General features: G+C 36.8%; 1 protein-coding gene across 2 annotated transcripts in view; it reads left to right on the top strand.

The window, feature by feature from the left end:
- Window positions 1-21198, top strand: part of VAV3 (vav guanine nucleotide exchange factor 3) — a 297763-nt gene that overhangs the window by 175832 nt on the left and 100733 nt on the right. For both annotated transcript variants that reach the window (XM_037498172.2, XM_054690826.1), the window contains exons 16-17: window positions 12905-13006; window positions 13318-13418. In XM_037498172.2, the coding sequence (XP_037354069.1) occupies window positions 12905-13006; window positions 13318-13418 (203 nt within the window). The remainder of the gene's footprint in view (window positions 1-12904; window positions 13007-13317; window positions 13419-21198) is intronic.

Here is a 21198-nt window from a genome sequence, read left to right as displayed (position 1 = left end):
GTTGTGGCAGTAACTGGGCCCCTGTGCTTGTGTCTGGGAGGAGAGGCAGTGCCCACTGGGGAAGTTCTTCTAGGAGGGAACACCTCCCAGCCTTTCCCGGCGTTGGTGTTTGAATGGCCATAGGCTCATGCAGGTGTTTTTTTCTCTCAGAAAACAACCTTTTGAAGTCAGGGACATAACTGCATTTTTATTACACATTTTACTTTCAGCATAGTAGGTACTCAATTTTTTTGGGGGGCGGGGAATGAGCCTATTTGCTGGAGTGTCTTTGAGGTGATTGTCATCATTTTTTTTTTTTCCTGAGGGAAACCAGCAATGTGTTGGTCTTAAGCGAGTGAGACTGTTCTGATTTTTGTTTTAGGAGTAGCCACTTGAGTTTCTCTGTTCTGTATGCTTTTAGCCTCACTTGGGAGTTTAAATTATTTCAAAATGGATAGAGACAGTAGGATAGTGAATCCCAAATCACAGGGCAATTTGAAGTTCATTGACAAGGAGAGTGAGAAAAGTGTGCTTTGCAGAATATTTTACTCTGAGTTTCTCTAATGTAATTAATTTTGAATGGAGGAGGGCAGGGAACCAACATTCAGCTGAAATCCAGGACCAGAGGATCAATCTAATACTTCACTGTGCAGAATGAGGTTGTGCTCAGTCTGTTCTGCACATTCTGTAACAGTCACACACACCTGACTCCTCGGAAAACAGGGCTGTGTTGAAATCCCCTTTGCTGTCAGTTCCTCTGGACAACCAGATAAGTCACCCTAGGTTTGGATCCATTTTTTTCCAGAAATATTTGGTAAATATCACCACCCAAATATTTGTGGATGTCAAGCAACAAGTTGAGTGAATGGCCTTCCTCAGTCATTTTGTGGCTACAGGAAGCAGAAAGTTATCTTGAGATTCACTTTTGTTTGTTTAGTTTGATGCTGAAAGCATTATCAAATTTTCTTCAGGGTCAGGACCAGATTTTAGAATCATTGGGCTTTTTTTCTCTTAAGGTAGTCTTCAATCTGGACAGGAAATTCCTTTGTGAGAGAGCAATGTTCTGTTTGTTTCTCCCCTCTGTAGGGGGACAGCACAGAGGTCATCAATCTTCTCTCCTTGAAAGTTAGAGGTGTTTGCTGTCCTGTGAAGTCTTCATTTTTCTTATGGAGCCAACCGTGTTCCACTTATGCGCGACTCCATACTAAGTTCTAAACACTGGAAGCCCTTGTCTTCTCGGTGCTACTTTATCCTTTCTTTGCAATACCAATGGTGGCAGCTTCCCAGAGGTCCTACACCTTGGCAGTAATCATTGGCCACGTGTTAGTTGTTTACCAGCCCCTTATTCTCTCCAGGAATTTCTTTTATACTGGGATGGATGTCCAATAGTGGTCCACACCTTGGGCTCAGTCTTCTTACTCCAGTTATTCTGTTGCATAGACCCTCCGGTGCGCCTCTCCAGAGCTGTTGGGCTTCTGTTACCTTTCTGTTTTCATTTGCCCTGATTCAGTTTCTTCTGTCTAAACTTGAATTTGAAGCATGAACTCATAACTGTTCTCTAGTCCACCCTAGAACTCTTGGCATCAGCTTTCAAGCGGTTCACCTGAATACGTTTTTGCTTTGGATACCAATTCCCCTCCCTCACTTCAACAAAAGTGTTAGATGTATCAGTCTGGCACAGGCACTGACAGTAGCCACCAACCCTCCTCACACCTCTCTCTCCCCATCTCTTGTTCCTATGTTTGGTCCCCACACCAAGCGGTTCCATGACAGCCTGGTCTCCAAGTCCTGCAACTGCCTGGTCTCTAAGTCCTGCTAAGATTTTCACCTTCTTAAGAGGTTGTTGATGTGTCTGTCTTGTCTCTTCAGCTTTTTGGCCAGCCTGGAGAGGCAGGGATGTATATTTGTAATTCTTAAGTCCCACAAGGCCTAGAATGTTACCAAACCTCTTTGAAAATATTTATTAGTTGTCTGCTTTGTCACGGTAATACTAATAATAAATATGCCTTTCCTTTTAATAAATATACTTGACATTTCAAAATCCTTCCTTTCTTGGAAAAGTGACTTTTAGTTTTGATAATGATAATAGTCTCAATTCATGCCAGATTTACACTGAAATTCTATTCAGTTTATACTGCACTTTTGCACACAGAGTTTACTATAATGCAGAGACTGTGTATGTAAAGGATGGAATGTTGATTTGAAAACTTTGCTTTTCATAATATAATCATAATAGAATTTGAAGGGGAAAATCCTTATGAATCTTGTCAGATGATCTTTAAGATTTCTATCTATTGTTCCCTAATAATGCTTTGTAGCACTATTATCTCCATATACTTCTAAAACATTAATTCAACAGCAAACTTCATATTATCAGACAATTTAAAATGTGCTGTAAGAACTTAAAATCACTGTGGCTGCTCAATGTTTCAAATTCCTATTATTTTCAGTGTATGGATTAGGGTACAGACTTATTGGACCAGAAAATGAGAAATTCCAAATTCTTTTGAACCCATTCCTTACATGATGGCAGATTCCTTGCTGTTAATCTTCAACATTGAGAGCCCGTCTCTCTTGCTTAGTACCTAAAGGATAAACAATGTAATTCATGAAAGAATTGAAATAAAGCAAGATAATCCAAATTATCTGGAGATCCGTGATTGTGGTTTGTGGATTCACTGTTGTATTCTCAGAGTTAGAACATGACTATCACATAATAGGCAATTAATTTATTGAACGCATAACTAAATAGATAATAAGTTTTGATATGCTTATTAAATGTCTAATACTAGAAAAGCTCTAGTCCCTTTGATTCAAGACATGATGATATTTAGGTCATCATTTATTTTGTGTATTTCATGAGGCCTCTGGGGTTTCTACTACATGTCAGTCACTTATGACAACAATAACAGTATCAGAAATGGCATCTAGTATTTGGGTAGTGCTTTCCATCATTTAACATATACAATTGAATAAGATGTACATATATGTGTTCTCATTTTATCTTTAGAAAAAAAATCTGGGTGATAGATAAAACAGGTACCAACAAATAGTGATCCATTCCTCGTCTCCCATTCCTAAACCATGGTCTTCTATAGCAGGGGAAACAAATATAATTATTTGGTGAGGACAATAGAACTAGAAAGGTATGTTATGTGCCAAAAGCCACATATCAAGTTTGTAGCAAATAAAAACTCAAATTACATGTGGTTTGACATTTTTTCCACATTAAATTTAGTGTGGATTTCACTGAATTTACATTTCATTTAATAATTTCTTGGCGATGTCATAGAAATTCAGTGATGGATGTTTATTTAAAATTACTATAAAGTCAATGTTGAGTGAAATAAAGAGATTCAATATATAATAGATAAGAAAATACTATTTTTCAGAGCCAAGCATTATCTCACTTTTATTGGTATTTTGAAAGTATTTATTTATTTCCCTAGATAAAAGCCATCTACGTGGTTTGGAATATAATGAATGAGATTTAGATGTGATTTATAAATCTTTTTTGTTTTCAATCTTTTTATGAATCCTTAGGAATAGGTGAGGGTGTCCCTTCTGAACTCCTTTTTTTTTTTAACTTGGTTTTTGAAGAACCTGTTTGTTTTTTCATTTTCTTGCCCTTTTAAATAGCCAGCAGTGTAATTAGTATGCTGTGGTGTTGTGGGAATGAATTGTGAAAAAATAAACAAGGATCTAGGATAGTTTACTGAAAGATTATATGAATAGTCTTTTGAACTTTCTATTATCTATTTGGTGGATTTAATTTGACAGGGTAGGATGTTTTAAATATCAGTATTTTGGTTTTATCCTGGAAATACTCATTTTAACAAAAGAAAGGCAAATGCTCCATTGTTTAATGAGGTCCTCAAAGGCCTACATTGGGTTATCTACATGTGAAGTATGAGATGAATGACCAAATTTTGATTTGAGATTCAGACTTGGTTTAAGTGTGCTGTTTTGGGACTGGAGAATTCAGTGCTCACAACTTGAGTAAAACTAACTGGATGCACTTTTCTGACATTCTTAAATTGTTTAGTTGGAAATTCTAAGATTATTTGAATTACTTGACTGAAGTAGACCCTTAGTCCAGCTGGCTCAGTGGTCTGTCCTGATCAATGGCGAGTACTCTGGGGGGAATGATTCTGCCATCTCAGGCAGCTTGAGATCTATTTTGAGCTCTAGTATTCATGTAGTTATCTCAGTTATCTTGAATCCTATGGAGAGATGATTTATATAAGCTAACATCAATTAAGACAATAATAGCCTTTTATTTGTTTTAGAAGTTTTTCTTCTAAATTGTAAGGACTTCCACCTTGCTATCTAGTATAACTAACTAAAGCTGGGTCTCTGACTTTAGAAGGTATGATGGCTGTTTAACTAATGATATGTTGATAAAATAGGTCCTGAAAGTCCCTATAGAATTGCTTTTGCTGAGCAGCAATTCAGCATTATGTCTTTGACTCAGATTAAGAACACTGGAAGGAGCAGGAGCACAATTGTATTTTTAAGAATGTAGCTAAAGACATTGGTTATTCATCTCACACAGTGTCCCCTTTATGAAAACCCATGACAGAGGAGTTTTTCTAAGACTTGGGTGCCAGGAACATTTAGGTAGTTCTCATAGCAGTGATACTGGCTTCCTCTTTGCTTTGGCTGATAAGAAATTTAGCGCCCTTATATTTAGTTTGATGTGTGTTTCATAATTAGTGATTTATCTTTTGGTTTCATTTTGTATACTAACTCTACTGTAATCACATAGCTTTAATTTCCTTTTGACAATCCATTAAACCTCAAAATATTTGTTGAATGCCTGCGTATACTTGACCCTGTGCCTGATATTAGAAATAAGTACACTTTGACACACGCCTGACCTCATGGAACTTATAATCTTTTAGGGGGAGAAAGAAATATTAATCAAATCATCAGAGCAGTAAATGTAATAAGGGAAATTGTTATAATGAAGGAACATTGCATGATATTCTGAGACTCTATAATGGCACTATCCTTTATAATAACAGAGGGGAGTTATTATAAACACACACACACCACACACATGCACATTTATATTGTTTGCCATGTAGTATACATTTATACTTATATTTTCTTATAAATGCTTCTATTTTCTTATAAAAAATTTTAAATACGAATAAATAGCTGATTATTTTTCCATTCTATGGAAGTACCATAATTTATTTATTTGCTGAATACTTTATCATTGGCCATCTAGCTTATTTACAGTTGTTCACTATTGTAAACAACAGAATTTTTTTTCTTTTATTTTTTTTTTAATCCAGGTTTTCTAGAGGGTAGTATACTAGCAAGGAAAAAAAAATACATCTTACTCTCTCCCTCCCCACCAAAACTCAAAAGTTTGGCTATAACCCTGATTTTTTTTTCATTAACAATATTTATTAACACAAAACAAAACAAAAGCAGACAATTATAAACCAGAGACATCCTGGTTGTCTCTGTATTGTTGTGGAGGGAGAGGGATGAGGGTGAGGAAGGAAGAGAGAGAGGAGCAAGGGGATTGTAGTGATGGTGCATGTGTAAACATTGTTTAAAAATGAACTATGATATAATCCTGATTTAATTAGTCAAGGTAGAAGATCTCATTGATAGCAGATAAAGCAAGGACAATTGCAGCCTAACTCAACTAGCTTTCCTTGGACCCATAGCTGCCGGTCTTCCTGCAAGTAGGTTGCAGCTTGCCTGTTTCTGAAAGTTAAATATGTGCACTTTCATACTGGGCAATAGTCTCCTGTCTTGAAGCACTAGCATTCTACGTACTTCCATTTAAAGAAATATTTACAGGTGATGAGCTCTGTGGCTTCTCATGGAGCATCACAAAATCACGTCTCTCATGAAGACAGGGAGGAAAGGGCAAAGAAATGACTTTTCAAACAATATGTCTGTGTTTCCCATGAGCTGAAATAGCCTAATTTTTGCTTTATTAATGAGGCTGAATAGTTGATTACAGAATTGTCAGCCAGTTGTTTTTCTTTATAAAGTTCTTGGTCATATCCTTTGCATTGTTACTGTGGTGAAATTTATCACTGCACTGTCATTGATTTGTAATGACTCCTTTTATATCAAGAATGTTTTCACATATGTTGTCAACATTTAATTCAGTTTGTCTTTATTTCTTAATTGACTTGTGATATTTTTAACATAGTGATTAAGAGCACAGGCAATGCGACACCTCTGTTTCTCAGATCCTGTTTAGGACTTATTACCTGTGTATTTTAGTCAAGTTGCTTAACCTAATTAAAGCTTGCATGTATTGTTGTGGTTGGTTCTGTTGTTCTTTCATCTCTATAAATAGTCGATGCAAGGAATAAATTGAATAACACGTTTGCTGTTGAAACTTTAGAAAAATAACTAAAATTAAAAAAACATTAATATCATTCATAATGTTTTTACCTGTTCTCATTTTCACATGTGTATGTTAGTAAATAATTGTATGCCATATTAATGAGGGTGACAATTGTGGATACAAGTTGTTATGGATACAAGTTGTCCTCCTATGTTATATTGCAAATCCTGGTTAATACACAAGTGCACTTTGTCATTTCTAATTATTGGCTAGTATTGCATCACAAAGATTTTTTTAATTAAATCAACTCCATTTTTAATTGTTAAAAATATTATATTGAACCCTTCATGATTACATCTAATTAGCCCAATTTTGTGTCCAGTGATTACATTTTTTTAGGTTTTTGGCAATTTCTGTAGCTTCCTTATCTTTGTTCTTCCATCTTTTTTTTCTTGTTCAAGCATGATATATTAAATGATAGGTTTTTTTATTTAAATTTTTATATCTTTTGGTTACTAGTTACTTAATCATGTTTCATATATTTGTTGATTTAAAATTTACTTCTAAAATGTCCTGTTAATTCTTTGCTGGTTTTTCCATTTGGGGTGTTCATTTCTTTTTCTCTTGGATTTTCCATAATATTTACATACTGTAAGGACCTTAATATTTTATCATATGTATTACAAATATTTCCTTGCTTTCTCTTAATTTTTTATTGTTTTGGACTCTGAAAATTTTGGGTAGTCAATATTTTCCTCAAGTGCCTTTTCTAATTTCTTTTAAAACAAATTTTAGTTTTCTATTTAGAATTTACATTTAAATATGTAGTAGAAGTCCCACAAAAGCAATAATTTGGTCCATTTTGTTCCTTTTTGCTGATTGTATTCATGGCATATCATAGGGATATAACACATTTGTCAAATAACATCAATATTTAATTATCTCAACTACATACTGTCATAAAATGTGTGACAGAAATGTAGCTTCCTTAACACTTCCAAAAAACTGGAAATGTATTTTTTAAAATATATTTTAATCTGTTATTTTTCCTTTGAGTATTTCCATTAAATACTTTTCCCTTTTCATTTTACCTTCTTAATTCTTGCTCATCTTCAGATCTCAGCTCAAATAGTGAAGCCCTCTGTGATAGTCCCCTGATGACAAGGTTGCATTTTGCATTATAAGTTTTGTTAGCACTATTTTTCTTTGTGACACTTGTCACAATTGTAGTTTCACATTTCCCCCCGCCATGGAATTTATTTTTTTCCCCTATCAGCACCAAACAGGCATTATTTGTTTTTGCTCATTTACTATATCCCACTGCCTGGCACATATTAGGTATTGTATAATTTCTTAATTTTTAGAATGAATGAAAAATAAATATACTGTCACAAAAATCACATACCAAGTTCTTGCAAAATATGGTTCCCTTCAAATATATCTTCTGTAATATTTATCTCTCTGTTTTGTTGTCAATCCCATGTGAATTTAATAATGATACCTTTAAAAGACATTTTAGTATGTCTTCAGTTAAAATGGCTTCTCACCTAGTCTTTATAATTCATTTAATTAAAAAAAAAACCTCAACTATTCTTGCACATTTATTCAGGGGGGAAGTAATTGCTTTAAATTTATAAATCAATTTGGAGAGATTGTATTATTTATCATAAAATAATGAAACATTTTACTCAGGGATTTGGTGGGTAGCTTTTTTTTTACTTGAATACTTATTTTTTAGGGAGATATTTTATTTTTATTTTTTTATTTAAGTATTTTATTTTATATAATCCTTACATCTTTTTCCATCTTTGCACAATGTATGCATTTTCATTTTGGTTATATTCCCCATACAATTGCACCTCCCCCCTTATTTTGACTCTACTCCTTCCTTTACTTGAATACTTTTTATTCAAGTCAGTTAATTTTTAGTACTTTTTATTCAAGCCATTTAATTTTTTAATTTTATTCATTTAGAAGCTGAACAATTTACACTAGATTTTTCTTAGACATTTTTTGCACAGGTGTTAACTTGGCATGCTCTCTTTGCTGTCTTTAGGAAGGTCTGCTTGCAAAAGTGGCCATGGTTTGTGTCTTGGAACTTGGGTTTTGAAATGTTAGTCCTAAGTGATAAGGTTCTTTGGAATGCCAAGGGTACTGAATTTCACTGTGCCAACCTTCTTAGGCATTTTTTTTTCTCAACAATGTGATTCATGTAAGTACCTACTTTCTTTCTGTGAGTTTTTAATGATTATGCAGGCTTAGAGTGCATAACAAATCATTGAACTCCAAGTCTCAAGGTTTTCCTGGGCAGCAACTCTATACATGTTTCTGTATTTCTTAACTGGAAAATGTTAGAAGTTTACAGATGGATTTGTCCAAGCATCATCTGACATATCTTTTTCTCTTACTAGGCTCATTAGTTTTTGAATTTCTTGGCTTTCCCTAGTAAGCCTGATAATGCCATCTCCAAATGATAAGTCTGTGTCCTTTACTTACTATAACTCACATTCATTTTTCTTGTCATATTACATTGATCAGATCTTCCAGAACAATGTTGAATAAAATGGTTGACTTGAGAAAGGCATATTTTAAGGTTGAATGGATAGAACAGAAGTTGTTCACAATTTCAGGGAAGAAGAAAGTGGAATAGGTGAGAGGTTGGGAGAAAATGAGTCTGAGGGAGAGGGGGAAAGTCCATGTACCTCTAGGTTGGAAGATGGAGTGAATGGTGATGGATAGAGATCAGAATTTGATTGGAATCAGATATGTTAGGAAAGGTGTGGCACTGAGTTTTGTTTGTGTTGCATATGAGACACCTGAGAAGCAGTTGGAATTCACATCTGGAGAATAGAGAAGCTGCCCAGGAAGGGTAAAGCTTCTGGTTCTCAGCTTAGCATTATCCATCGATCTAGGTGAGGAGGGACAATCGAGAACATATAAGGAATATCAGTATCCTTGCCCTGTATTTTATTGACTGATTAATGACATTATTAACAGGCCCTATATGAGGCAAAGGATGGGAATATTTTGTGAAATTTAATGGGATTCCATCCTAGTTCTCATAAGTAAGCTGCGATATATATTTTTTAAAGATTTATTTTTATTTATTTATGCATACAAGACCTGGGGGGGGGGGTAGGCCAGAGGTGCCTTCTCTGGTGAGAAGATTCACCAGGGACAGAGTGGGGAACAGAACAGGTGGAGCTACTGAAATACACTGTTGAGGGGAGCAGCAAGTCTGCACCATGTGGGTTAGCTCCCTGGCTGGGGATCGAGCTCATGCCATGGCATCTTGATGGCTTGATAGTGCGAGATTTTAACCCCTGCACCACCAGCGAGGCCCTGTCATATATCTTAATAGGTTATCACAATGAAATCCTTTGTGCATAGCCGCATGAATGTGCAAATGAGCAAACCCATATTTGATCTTCAGTCCTCTATGGGCAACACTGCTAGTTTTGAATTTCTTGGTTCTGTCTTGGTCTTGCTCTGTTCATTCTTGTTTCACTATAAGAAATTATCCACAGAGAAGCCACAAGCATTTTTTCCCCTTTGGTCAGCCAAATGTGGCATCAATCCCCATGTAATGTCTCACCTCTTTGGACTCTATCACCTTCTCAGCTCATCAATTCCATCTCCTCTCCTCACTCCCTCAAAGGACTCTACTCAAAGAACTCTTCATTCTGTTTCTGCTTGAGAGTCTTTGTATATGGTAGACACTAGTAAATAGGAAATGAATGTATGTCCCTATCTTACAGTTTTTCATGAGAAGTAAATGTAAAAAAACAATATGAAGAGCCTACTGTGCCTGTTGCTTTAAGGGTGTCCATCCAATACCCCTTTTCATCTCTTTTGTATTTACCCAGATCCTATAAACCTTGCATTTCTCTCTCCTCTTCTCCCTCTACCTTTCCAACTTTTCCACTCCAACCAGCTTTCTCTCTTTGATTTTTACATCCCCACAGGCTAGAGACCATTTTGTTGATACACTCTTTTCTTCAGGGGGCATTGATGAGACTGCCTCAGATTCCTGGTTTTTCATTTATGTCTTCTCCTGAGTAACCCTGTTGCTTATTGTGCTTATATAATTACAAGTTCATTTCTGTTCCTAAGAACACTGAGTAATCTTCCTGCATGAAATTTCCAGGATACTGGGATTCCTCTGGGAACCTGTCCCTTGACAGTTTTGAGGTCTCTGCCATTCAGAAAGCCCTATCCTGATCACATTATTGTGTGAGCTTGGAATCAGTTATTCATGAATTGTGGGCAGTGCTCATTGAACACCAACTCTGAGCCAAGCAAAGTCCCAAGCACTTTATACACATTACCTCACTTTATGAGTTCCATTTTATTAGTATTCGTGTTTTATACTCACTAACTTGCCCAAGGTCGCACTGCTACGATTTGCAAGTTAGGATTTAAGCCCAGATGGTCTCATTTCAGATTCCTGCTCTCTACTATGCTTTTATATTCTATAGTGTCTCCGTAGCCGTTCAGGGTCATAGAGCCCACTTTTATTCTTTAGTGTTTGATTTTTAAATTTTAAAATAAAATACAGTTATAGTTTTTAAAAATTCCAGCAGTTCCTCCATTCTATTCTACTCTTCCACTTCAAGTCTCATTTGCCTTATGGCAACTGCTATTAATGATATTTTCAGAATTTTTTTCTTTATCACAAAATTTTTCTTTTGGACCTCTTAGTGTGATCCTCCTGTCAGCTTTTCATCTTGTGCAGGGTTGACTTATTTTTAGTTGGTACAAGTTGAACAAATGGTCCGAAGGCAACTCTTACCTAAGAGAAAGGTGTTCCTCTTGTGTCCCAGGCAGACCTAAAATTAATGCAGTTCTTATGTATTTGGGACCCATTTACATGAGTTTCTGCTTGAAGGAGATCTACTTTTATTCTAACTCCAGGCTGATGAATTCTTCAAGTTCCCACGACAGGAGCTGTTATTTGACCATTCATCTATCGCTCTATCCACCTTGGTGCACAGAGAAAAATGTACAACAGCTCTTCTGGCTCAGAAAATGGATTTCAATGCTCTTTTCAATGCATGACTTTGTGGACTCAAGAATCAAATGTTTTCTGAACAATGTGAAGAGTGTTTTGTTTGTGAATCGTTGTCTTTGCTCTACTCTTCCCTTTCTGAAGAAGAGCTCTATAATTTTTAATCAGCAACATAAATATGCCTCTATGGAAATGGCCAGGCTTTTCTGCATGTAGAGGAACATTTTCCTAAAAAGTGAGGTCACCAGAAGCACAGAGCAGAGAAATCCCAGATGGCACTAATATTTGATTTCATTTTTAGCACGCTCATATTCAGCAGATGGATTGGAAGGCTGACCTCTCTGACACTTCTGCATCACTACCCGCTACTCCAATTGCCTTTGTGAATGTTTTTTCATAAGGCTTCTCCTGGTGCCTCAGAGATTGATGCCTGGTTGCCTGCCTGTGTTATGCTTCATTACGCCAAGGCGCTGTGTGCTCAAGAGTGGCTGTATTATATAAAAGGGGAAATCCTAGCTCATCAGTATCTCAAACTTTTCCTGCAATCTCTCAAATGGCTTGTGATGGCTCAGGGAGCACCATCTTAGCTTTCTAAGTCTATGTCTGATTTGTGACCATTTTTAATTTTTCTAATTTTTTGGCTTTCTTCATGAGAGGGATAAATTATGATTCTTAAAAAATCCTCTAGAAATGACTAAAGTTAATTGTTTCCTATGTCCCTACCAGACACAGAACTCTAGTAATTTTAAGGCAAATATTGCTGAATTCCTCCTTATGCTATAGCTTCGGTAGGTAAGGGGACAAATCTGGACTAGTGTTCCCAACTGTACCATTTTCTTTACTTTGGGATAATCTTTACTTGCCTCAGTTTCCTTGCCTGAGAACTTATGATATGATTAGTCCCTAGCAGTTAGCACTGGTGTGAGGTTATAAGAGGTAGTAAACGTTAGGTGCTTGGCACAGTAAAGCACTGTGGATGCCAATTTGCAGTATCCTTGATATTTTGTTGTGTATATGAGTGTAACAAATAAAATACAAAATGTAAATAATAATAAAATAGTTTTAATTTTTTAAATTACAAGACAGGCCAATTTTTAAAAGTTTTTAATGATCAGATGGATGCTTTGTTTAAAAACTTTTTATAAATTTATTTTATTCACTTTTAGTGGATCATTGCATAACCCAGCTGCAGCACCCCCTCCCCCTCCCTCCCACCCTCTCCAGCTAGTTTGTATTTCAGTGATGTGGTGAAAAGAAACTGTCACACAGCATGAATATCCAGTGGGTTTTGTGTTTTTCCTGGCTGGTTGACCTATGTGGCTGTGCTGTTAAGTTCTCAGGAACACTCAGTTCTGGGGAGGATTAGGTTGCTTCAATCCTTACATGGTGCTGAGTCTCACACAACCAGATTTTGGTACATATTTTAGTGCCATGCATGCTTTTAACTTAGAAAACACTGCAAACTTAATAGCCTTTTTTGCTTGAATTCTGATTCAAGCCAATGTAGCATGGATGAGTTTAGGCTTCAGATGATGAGGCTGTTGCTATGTTGTGAAACTTTCTTTAGGAAGTTACTTTCTTTATTTTTATAGATCTAATATAAGGCCAGACTATGCAGATTCCAACTTCCATGAGTTCAAGATGCACACCTTTACCCGGGTTTCATCCTGCAAAGTCTGCCAGATGCTCCTCAGGTAAGCTTTCTCTGTCCTGCTTTTTCAGCTTAATGGAACTAATATGATGACTAAGTGCTTCAGATATTTATAATATTCCAATCTAAGTGTTCTGAAGTGGGGATATGGCTTTACAGTTTGGATCCAACAGGGTGTTGCTATGCCTGGGACCTGGACAATTGCATTCGTGTCCCCAGAAAGGCCCTTGTCCTCTGCTGAAAAGAATTTTGAATTAACACTGTATTTCCTTGCTTCCCTTTCTTGCACTAATGATTTCATATAGGCTGAATTTAGCATCTTTTAACATATCACTCTCTAATTTTACCTTTCAGAGGAACATTTTATCAAGGCTATTTATGTTTTAAGTGTGGCGCGAGAGTGCACAAAGAATGTTTGGGAAGAGTAGACAATTGTGGCAGAGTTAATCCTGCTGGTAAGTCATGTTTATTGTTGTGCTTCTGCTTTTAATTAGGACATAAAACTTGCTAAACTTAATTATGGCTTAATTTACTCTTAATATGTGTTTATTGTAACATCTCTATTTTGGAAAGTACCATTTATAAGCACAATTAGAAAATTATTTGAAATTCATGGGGCTTGTGCATGTACCTGGCAAACAGGGGACTTAGGAGGGGCTTGGAAGGTGTCATGTTATCCATTTAATTAACCCCAACTCCCACATCTCACTAACAGTGTACAAATAAAGCCAACACTACAAATGGAGTAACAAAAACAAAGCCAAAAAAGTTATTCTTCACTTACTGTGTTTAGTTACTTCCTTATTCTCTTAAATAGCTCAGAAATACTAATGATACCGGAAATAAACATCCCACAGCCTAATTCATGAATAAATGAATTGAATACATTGTCTTTTTCTAGATTTTACATAAAGCATATATCCTTTGGATTTTGTGTAAATATTTTCTGCTTGGTTTTAAAAATAATGCTCCACAATTGTTGCATGAGGTAGTTTTCTAAGACTGTTGGCAATTATGTATTCAGTAGCCTTTGCCTCTCTGCTCCTCTTGGGCTCTCTTCTCTTTCTTTTATGGCCTCTTTATTCTTTCTCTTTCTTCTGCTTTCTCTTTGTCCTTTTCCCTCGAGTTTCTCTGTGCTTTATCAATAAGACCTTTCAAAATAAGTAAAACTTTTTGAAAAGAAGAAAGGGATCTTTAATAGCTTGAGTTCTAAAGGTAGCCATGTCAACCTTTGATTTTCCCAAAGGAAAAGGTGGACATTGAATTATTTTGGATAATATGAAGAGTGAAGCAGAGAAGAATAGCTCATTTCAGAACTGAGTTCAGAAAATGGGCAATTGTAAAAAAAAAAAAAAAGGTGTGAATCCTATTAGAGGGCTGAGATCACACAAATTCCTCTTTTGCTCCTTCAGCAGGTATTTTTAAGGACCCTGTGAGCCTTTCTCTGTGCTAGATATGGGCAGCTGCAAGGAGAAAGATCCCGTATTAGTTGAGCACCTGCATGGTGCTTGCTCTGCTTGGGCTATTGCTCCACCTTCTTGTATGAGCTCAGTCATCCCCAGGGCAGCCAAAGTGTTTATGCAACTTTGCTGACAAGATTAGTACCTACTCATGTTTTTGAAGTTTTATTACAATAGTTTACAAAGTTATAATAAAAGAAATGTTATGTACCAGTATTGTTATTCTTTAATTGCCTACCTGATACAATGGATCCCTTGAATTTCTTGTTGCTCAGTCATTCTGGGACCCATCATTTACCTTTGAGGACAATGGACATGCTGTTTGCTCATGTATTTTTATAAACCCCAGAGCCCTGCCTTGTTGAGGTTCAGTCTGTCAAGAATATAAAGTGGTCCCAGAATTGGCACACCTCTTGCATTCTAAAGGAAGTCCTATAGGAGAAGATTTGAGAATCCCATAGAGAAGGGTAAAGATATCACTCTCATTTGCTGGCTACCTGAGCTTGGGAAAGTTACCAAAACCTTCTGAGCTTTTGTGTATTCATCTTTAAAATGAAAATTAGAGGATTATTGTGAGGTTTGAAGGAAATAATGTTGGTGCTTAGCACAGTGCCTGGGTGTAAACTCCGTATTATAATGCAAGGTGTTATGAGAAGTCAGATTTCTTGTTTTATTTTTTTCCTCAATGAGATGGGCTTCTTCTGTACTTTTGTTACCATTTTATCATATGCAGCAAAGGTGAATAGAAAAATCATTGAACAACCAAACTTGGAGGTGACACACAAAAATGGCATTAAAATGACTTAAAAATTTTAACCTTTATGTTTAAAAAGTCAAAAGAAACAGGAATTCCTCGGCCAGCTACATCCAAGCATGGTGCCTTCCTAGTGCCTGTTCTCATCATGGTCTCCATGTCCTCTATGTGGTGAGACAGCGGGTGTTGGCACAGAAGCCACCAGCTGTGGGGACTTGGTTTGAATATGGTTCGGCAACTTAGATGCTGGGGGACTTTGGGCCCCAGTTCTTTAATCTTTGCCAGTCTTGGTTTCTTCCCTTATAAATAGGGATAACAGCACCTCTTATCCTTTAAAAGTTCTTTTGAACAAAGACTTACAAAGTGCCAGGTTCAGTTCTAAGTACTTTACCACTCTATTGACTTACTTAGCACTATCAAGACTTCGTAAAATTGGTTTTATTGCTGTTCTGATCTTAACAGGTGAGCAACCAAGACACAGAAAAATAAGTAACTTGTCTAAGCTGTTTAGTCATTAGTGCCAAGGTGCAAATGCAGAGAGCCCAGCTACTGGGTGTTCTTAACCCCTGGGCTGTGCTCCTGGTTCTGTCAGTTAACTCTGGTGACACATGTCCAATGCATAGTACTTAGCCCTAGTGAATGACCGTGTGCTTTGTTTTCTCTGTGAAAGAAAGAATTTTCTAATAGCTTTTAAAAGCAAAACGACTTTGGAATTTAATTAAATTAGTAACTACCAAACACATTTTTATTTAAATGTTTTGAAGTGCTAAGAGCAATTCAGACATCTGTGCAGGACATATTTGCCTTTTCCCTATGGAATATCTCAGGATGGTAGAAATTTAGACACCTCAACTTCCAGAGCTGCTTAATTTATTTTATTTTTTAAATTTATTTATTTATACAAGCACTGGGTACAGTCAGAAGTGGGGGAGGGTGAGAGAATTCACTAGAGCCAGAGGAGAGAGCAGAGCAGGAGGACTGACAAAGTACACTGCTGAGGGGAGCAGCCGGTGGCAGAAGAGGTCTGCCCGCCATGTGGGACCCTCGCCCAGCGGCCGGGGATCGAACCGGCACTGCAGAGGCTGCGGGCAGCTTCGCAACCCAGTGCTCAACCGCTGTGCCACTGGGGAGGCCCCAGAGCCTCTAATTTTAAGATGAGGAATCTGAGTCAAAAAATAAGACAATAAGATAACTATAACCAAGACTTTCAGTGCCTTGAAGATTATAGGTAATGCTTCTTTATACAGATAGCACTCATTAAAAGGTAGTTTCATACTCTAAACCTGTTATATAATTCATTATAAAGTAGGAAAGAGTTTTTTAACCTCTGGCTAAATTTGCTTCTAGAAGTTATGAACACAATCCTTTTCTTGTCTTGATTCTCTCTCTGCCCTGGATCCTTATGTTCTCTTCCATTCTCCTTCTGCTTTGTACATCTGTGTCCCTACTCTCTTTCATCCATATCTCTCCTCTCTCCTTCCTTTCTTTCTTTCCTCTCATTCTCTCCCACCCTCTCACTTATCCTCTCTCTCCCTCCCTCCCCCGCTTCTTTCCAGTCTCTCTGTCTTTTCCTGCTCAAGATTTTAAAGAGACTAATGACACTATCACTGAATGCTGAGTCAGCTAAGTAGTGGAACAAAGGACTAAGAACCTGCCCAGAATGCTCCCCCTTTTTTGCTTCCCCTAAATAGAGGGACCTTAAACTCAGAGCAAGGAGGACTCTATTATACCTCTACTAGCCACCTTCTCTACCACATTCCCAGACACCCTTTAAATTGGGAAGTTATGACATCCTGTCCTCCTCACACACTTTTCTTCACTGGTGTAGGGAGCAGTGGGTAAAGTGTAAATTTGAGCTTGGTGAGTCTGATGTGAATGTGATAAATTAGAGTAGTATTTTGAGGACATGAACAAGATCTGTGGGCCTTATCTAGCCTACAGAGATTCCCAATTTTTTCCCCAATGTTGATTTTAAGCTTTGCACGGTTGTTTTTGGTACCCAGGAATTGCTTATAGCATCTCATCCGTGTGGCTTCCATGACTGGTATGATGATGGCGGGAGGAGGGCAGGAAAAGACAAGACATATCAGGAACTGTACACATAGTTTACTTAAGTGGGACTTTTGTAAGGAGGAGAGTATGGTGTCATTTCAGGAGACACTAACTTGAGAGGAATTCATCCCAACAGCCAAATTTAAAGCAAGTGAATTGTGTTGGCAATATCAAATGGGTAAGCAAAATTCAGATTCCCCCATGAAATTAATCATAATGTTTTGAGATTGACTCCAACATTACAGAGCTTTATAGCTCCATTGCTTAGCACACTCTTCCTAGAGATTCTGATAGTCTTAGAGTAAGGCAAGAGTCCATTTGTTGTCCAGAAAGCTGTGACTTGTAGGAATGGTTAAATTGTTATAAATGGTGAATATTTGGGATGGAAGTTTGTTCCAAAATTGGGCCATGCCATTTTATTCAACACTTAACATATTGATAGATAAGAGAGTGGTCAGGTGGAGAAGAGGCTCTCATTGTACATGACACAATAACCCCTCGCTAGCTAAATGAAGACTAGAGAAACTTCTATTCTACCTTCTCATCACCAGATCCACTGGTCATCACATTTACCTTACTTGGCCATGAATCTTTCACACTGTTTTTCTCAGGCCTTTGAAGACCTGATTAATTTCCCTGACATTAGTCACCAACTGCACAGCATGCAGATAAGCCTCCCTTTCCATGTAAGGCCATTTCCCTGAACTCTGGTTTTAAAGTTTCCATCTTTACCTCACTTGCCGCTTTTCAGGTGTCCTGTACTGACCTCCAATTTCACATATCTAAAGCCAGCTTCATTAGTCACTACCACAAACTTCCTCCTATTATTCCTTGTCTTATTTGAACCACCATGCATATATTGAATCAATATATAGACCACCATGCATATATTGAGTCAATCCTGAATGTGAGCTTGAACTTCCCTTCATGCCTCAGCTTCATTCACTTACCTGTTCTTACTTATCCTTTTAAATCTCTTTAAATTAACTGATATGCTATTTCTGTAGATAAACATTTTTGAACATCTCATGTCTCTTGATTAGACAACCACAAAAGTTTCCCCACTCCTTGCTGTTCATCTTACTCCTTTTGTATAATTTTCAACTTGATCATTATTAAAAATGAAATCTAATTGTGTCACGCTTCTGCTATTTTACTTTCCATCCCTTACAGAATAATGTTCAAACTCCAATTAGACTGTGAGCATCTCACTGGTAAAAGCCATGCTAATTGATGTTGGTAACCTCTGGGAAGCCAGGGTGGATAAATGAGTGAATAGATCAATAATAAGTGGACATGTTAATGAGTAGAACTATAGTGCACTAGGGTCCTGAAGATCACTATAACTTCAAACCAGAAGCAGAAAGCTATGGGAGATTGTACAGATGTTGGTTCCACTCTTGTAGGAACTAGAGCTTGAGATGGATGTAGGGTAAGTGGAATAAAAACCCCATCAAAATAAAAACCCATCTGAATCCCTAACTTCAAGAGTGAAAGACAGAAAAATGGGCAGACCTTTTGCATTCCTTTCTAGAATTTATGCAAAGAAAGGCTCATGACCAAAACATAGAGTATCAGAACTTTGATTGGATTAGGTTAATAAGTAGCAAGAAACTCAACCATCTCACAGAACAACTGATGACAAAAATGCCTCTACTTCTGAGGATATCTATTTCCTGATGCAGTTAATCCCATTTTTAGAATATTTGCTTGGCTCTTATGGTATCCTTTACCTGAAATATGTTCCCTTTTCTCCTAATAGTTGTAAGATCTAATCTTCCTTTACATTCTCTCCAAGTGCAATCATTTAACCTCACCTGGACTACTCAAGTGTAGTCTGAATTAAATTGTTCTTTCTAACTTGCATGGAGATTTTACGCATTTGCCAAGGTTAGGCTGGATTGTATAACTAAAAAACTCAAAATTCCAGTGATGTTAACACAGGAGTATGATCATTTTTCATATACATGCTATTTGCTGTGGGTTCTGTGGCCTCCAGGGTAGCCCCTTCTAAGTAATGGTTTGGGGATCCAAGCTGGTCCCATTGTGACTCTGCCAATTCAACACATGATCTATAGGATTTCTACTCCTAAGTCCCATGAACTGAAAGTAAGCATTGCCACTTGAAAAAAAAAATTATAGCCCACTGGCTGTTGCCAATCACATGGCCTTGATTTAATTACAAGGGAAGCTAGACAACATTGTGGAACACATAGGGTATTTGGTCTTGGTCTCTATCACTTTTTATTTTCTCTAGTAGATTTTATGCTCCTTGTGGTAGGTGATGTATTTATCTTTTGTCTCTATGCCTTAGTACCAAGCCTAAACTTGGGTCCTTAATATCAAGTTCTTCATTTTTTTTCCCAAGGAAGCATATTCCAACTCAAATAGTCTTATATAGTAGTAAAAAATGTGGCTAAATACCAACCATTAAGCATTTGAAATAGCTTTATGTTCTTCTTTTTGTGGAAGTTAAGATTTCTTTTGATGTTGTCTTCTCCATGTTCAGAAACCTTTTAATTTTTATGCTCTACAGCCCTTATATTTATCTAGTCTTTATTCATCCTTGAAATAATAGTTGGCAAAAAATGCAGTGCATTTCTGAATGAAGCCAGTATTAATAATTGACTAGCACAGATTATTAACTCTGGTCCATTTGCAGTATAAAAAAAAGGGTGTTTCAGTTTATTTCTTTATGTTTACAAGACAAACTATGCAAGTTGGAAACAAATTTGAAGGTTGGGTGATTAAATTATGTCTTATTTGAGAGTTTGCATGGATACATGTTCTCCTTTCCTTGAACTTAAGTTGACACCTACCTTTCACCATGGCAAACTCAGTAAACAACACGTACTTGGACTCCTAAGTGCGCTGCCAAAACTCAACCAACCTTAATAATGAATAGGAGGAACTCCACTATATGAGACTCTCTCAACAAGTCACTGCAATGAAGCTAATATAATTCTAGGGTGGATTTTTTCCTCCCAGCACATCACCATGTAGGTATAATCCTAGACTGCAACCTTAGGGCACATTTGTGTTTTTCTTCTGCTAGAATATATGGCTAACCCCCTTTGGTTCTGTTCTTACCATGACATCGAGCAATATAGTTTGCTTTGCATCCTCTCAGTTTAAACAAAGAAAGTAACATCGGGAGTCAAATATTTCTGGAGCAGACGTTTCTGGTTTAATGCATCTTTTCTTTTTGTCAGAATGCAAGCTTCAGCTGCTCTAATATTTAACTGAAGTAGATCCCCATTTGCTTTTCTGTTTAATCGATCTTTTATCTAGGCCAGCTGCTGCGCCTGCTGCTGTTGTAACCACTTCTAATTGGAAGGAAGTTGCCTTGGTGTCCTAGTGGTTTAAACCTGCAAGATTGTTACCTTAGAACCTGCACCCCAACTTGGCATTGGAAATGACTTTTATAAAATAGTATTGCAGAATTTTATCATAAGTGATAAGCTTTTAGAATATATTTTATTTCAGACATCTACCACGAGGCATTTTATCACATCACTTTCACATGTGCTGAGGTCTGATCATTGATTTCATCACTAAAAAAATGACTTTGATGCTACTTAATATTATTTAAAATCTTTTACACAAATTAGTATTCCTTTTTAACTTCTCAAGACAATTTTATACTCAGAAGTAGTTATTAGTTTTTCCATTGAACTATCTGGGTTAGTTTAATGATATATTCATAATTATTAAAGTGAATTGGAAACTCTTAGATTGTTGGATTCCTGTTAGAACTCCTGAAAATACTTGAAATCAAAGCCTCACTCCAAACATTATTTATAGTTTCCACCCCCCCAAAAAAATATTGCTGTATATCTGAGTGGGGAACATACCATTTGTGCAATATCTTCTAAAATTTGATTAGATCAATTTTTGGTTTTAAAGTTTTACAACAATAGCAGGTTAGCTGTGATGACAGGGTACTTTCAAAAACTGTATCAGTAATTA

The sequence above is a fragment of the Talpa occidentalis genome, unplaced genomic scaffold, assembly GCF_014898055.3.
Source record: "Talpa occidentalis isolate TD23 unplaced genomic scaffold, MPIMG_talOcc4v2.1 talOcc4.9, whole genome shotgun sequence".
Taxonomy (NCBI): Eukaryota; Metazoa; Chordata; class Mammalia; order Eulipotyphla; family Talpidae; genus Talpa; species Talpa occidentalis.
Note: the sequence above shows the minus strand (reverse complement) of the source record. Positions and strands in the feature narration are given on the sequence as shown.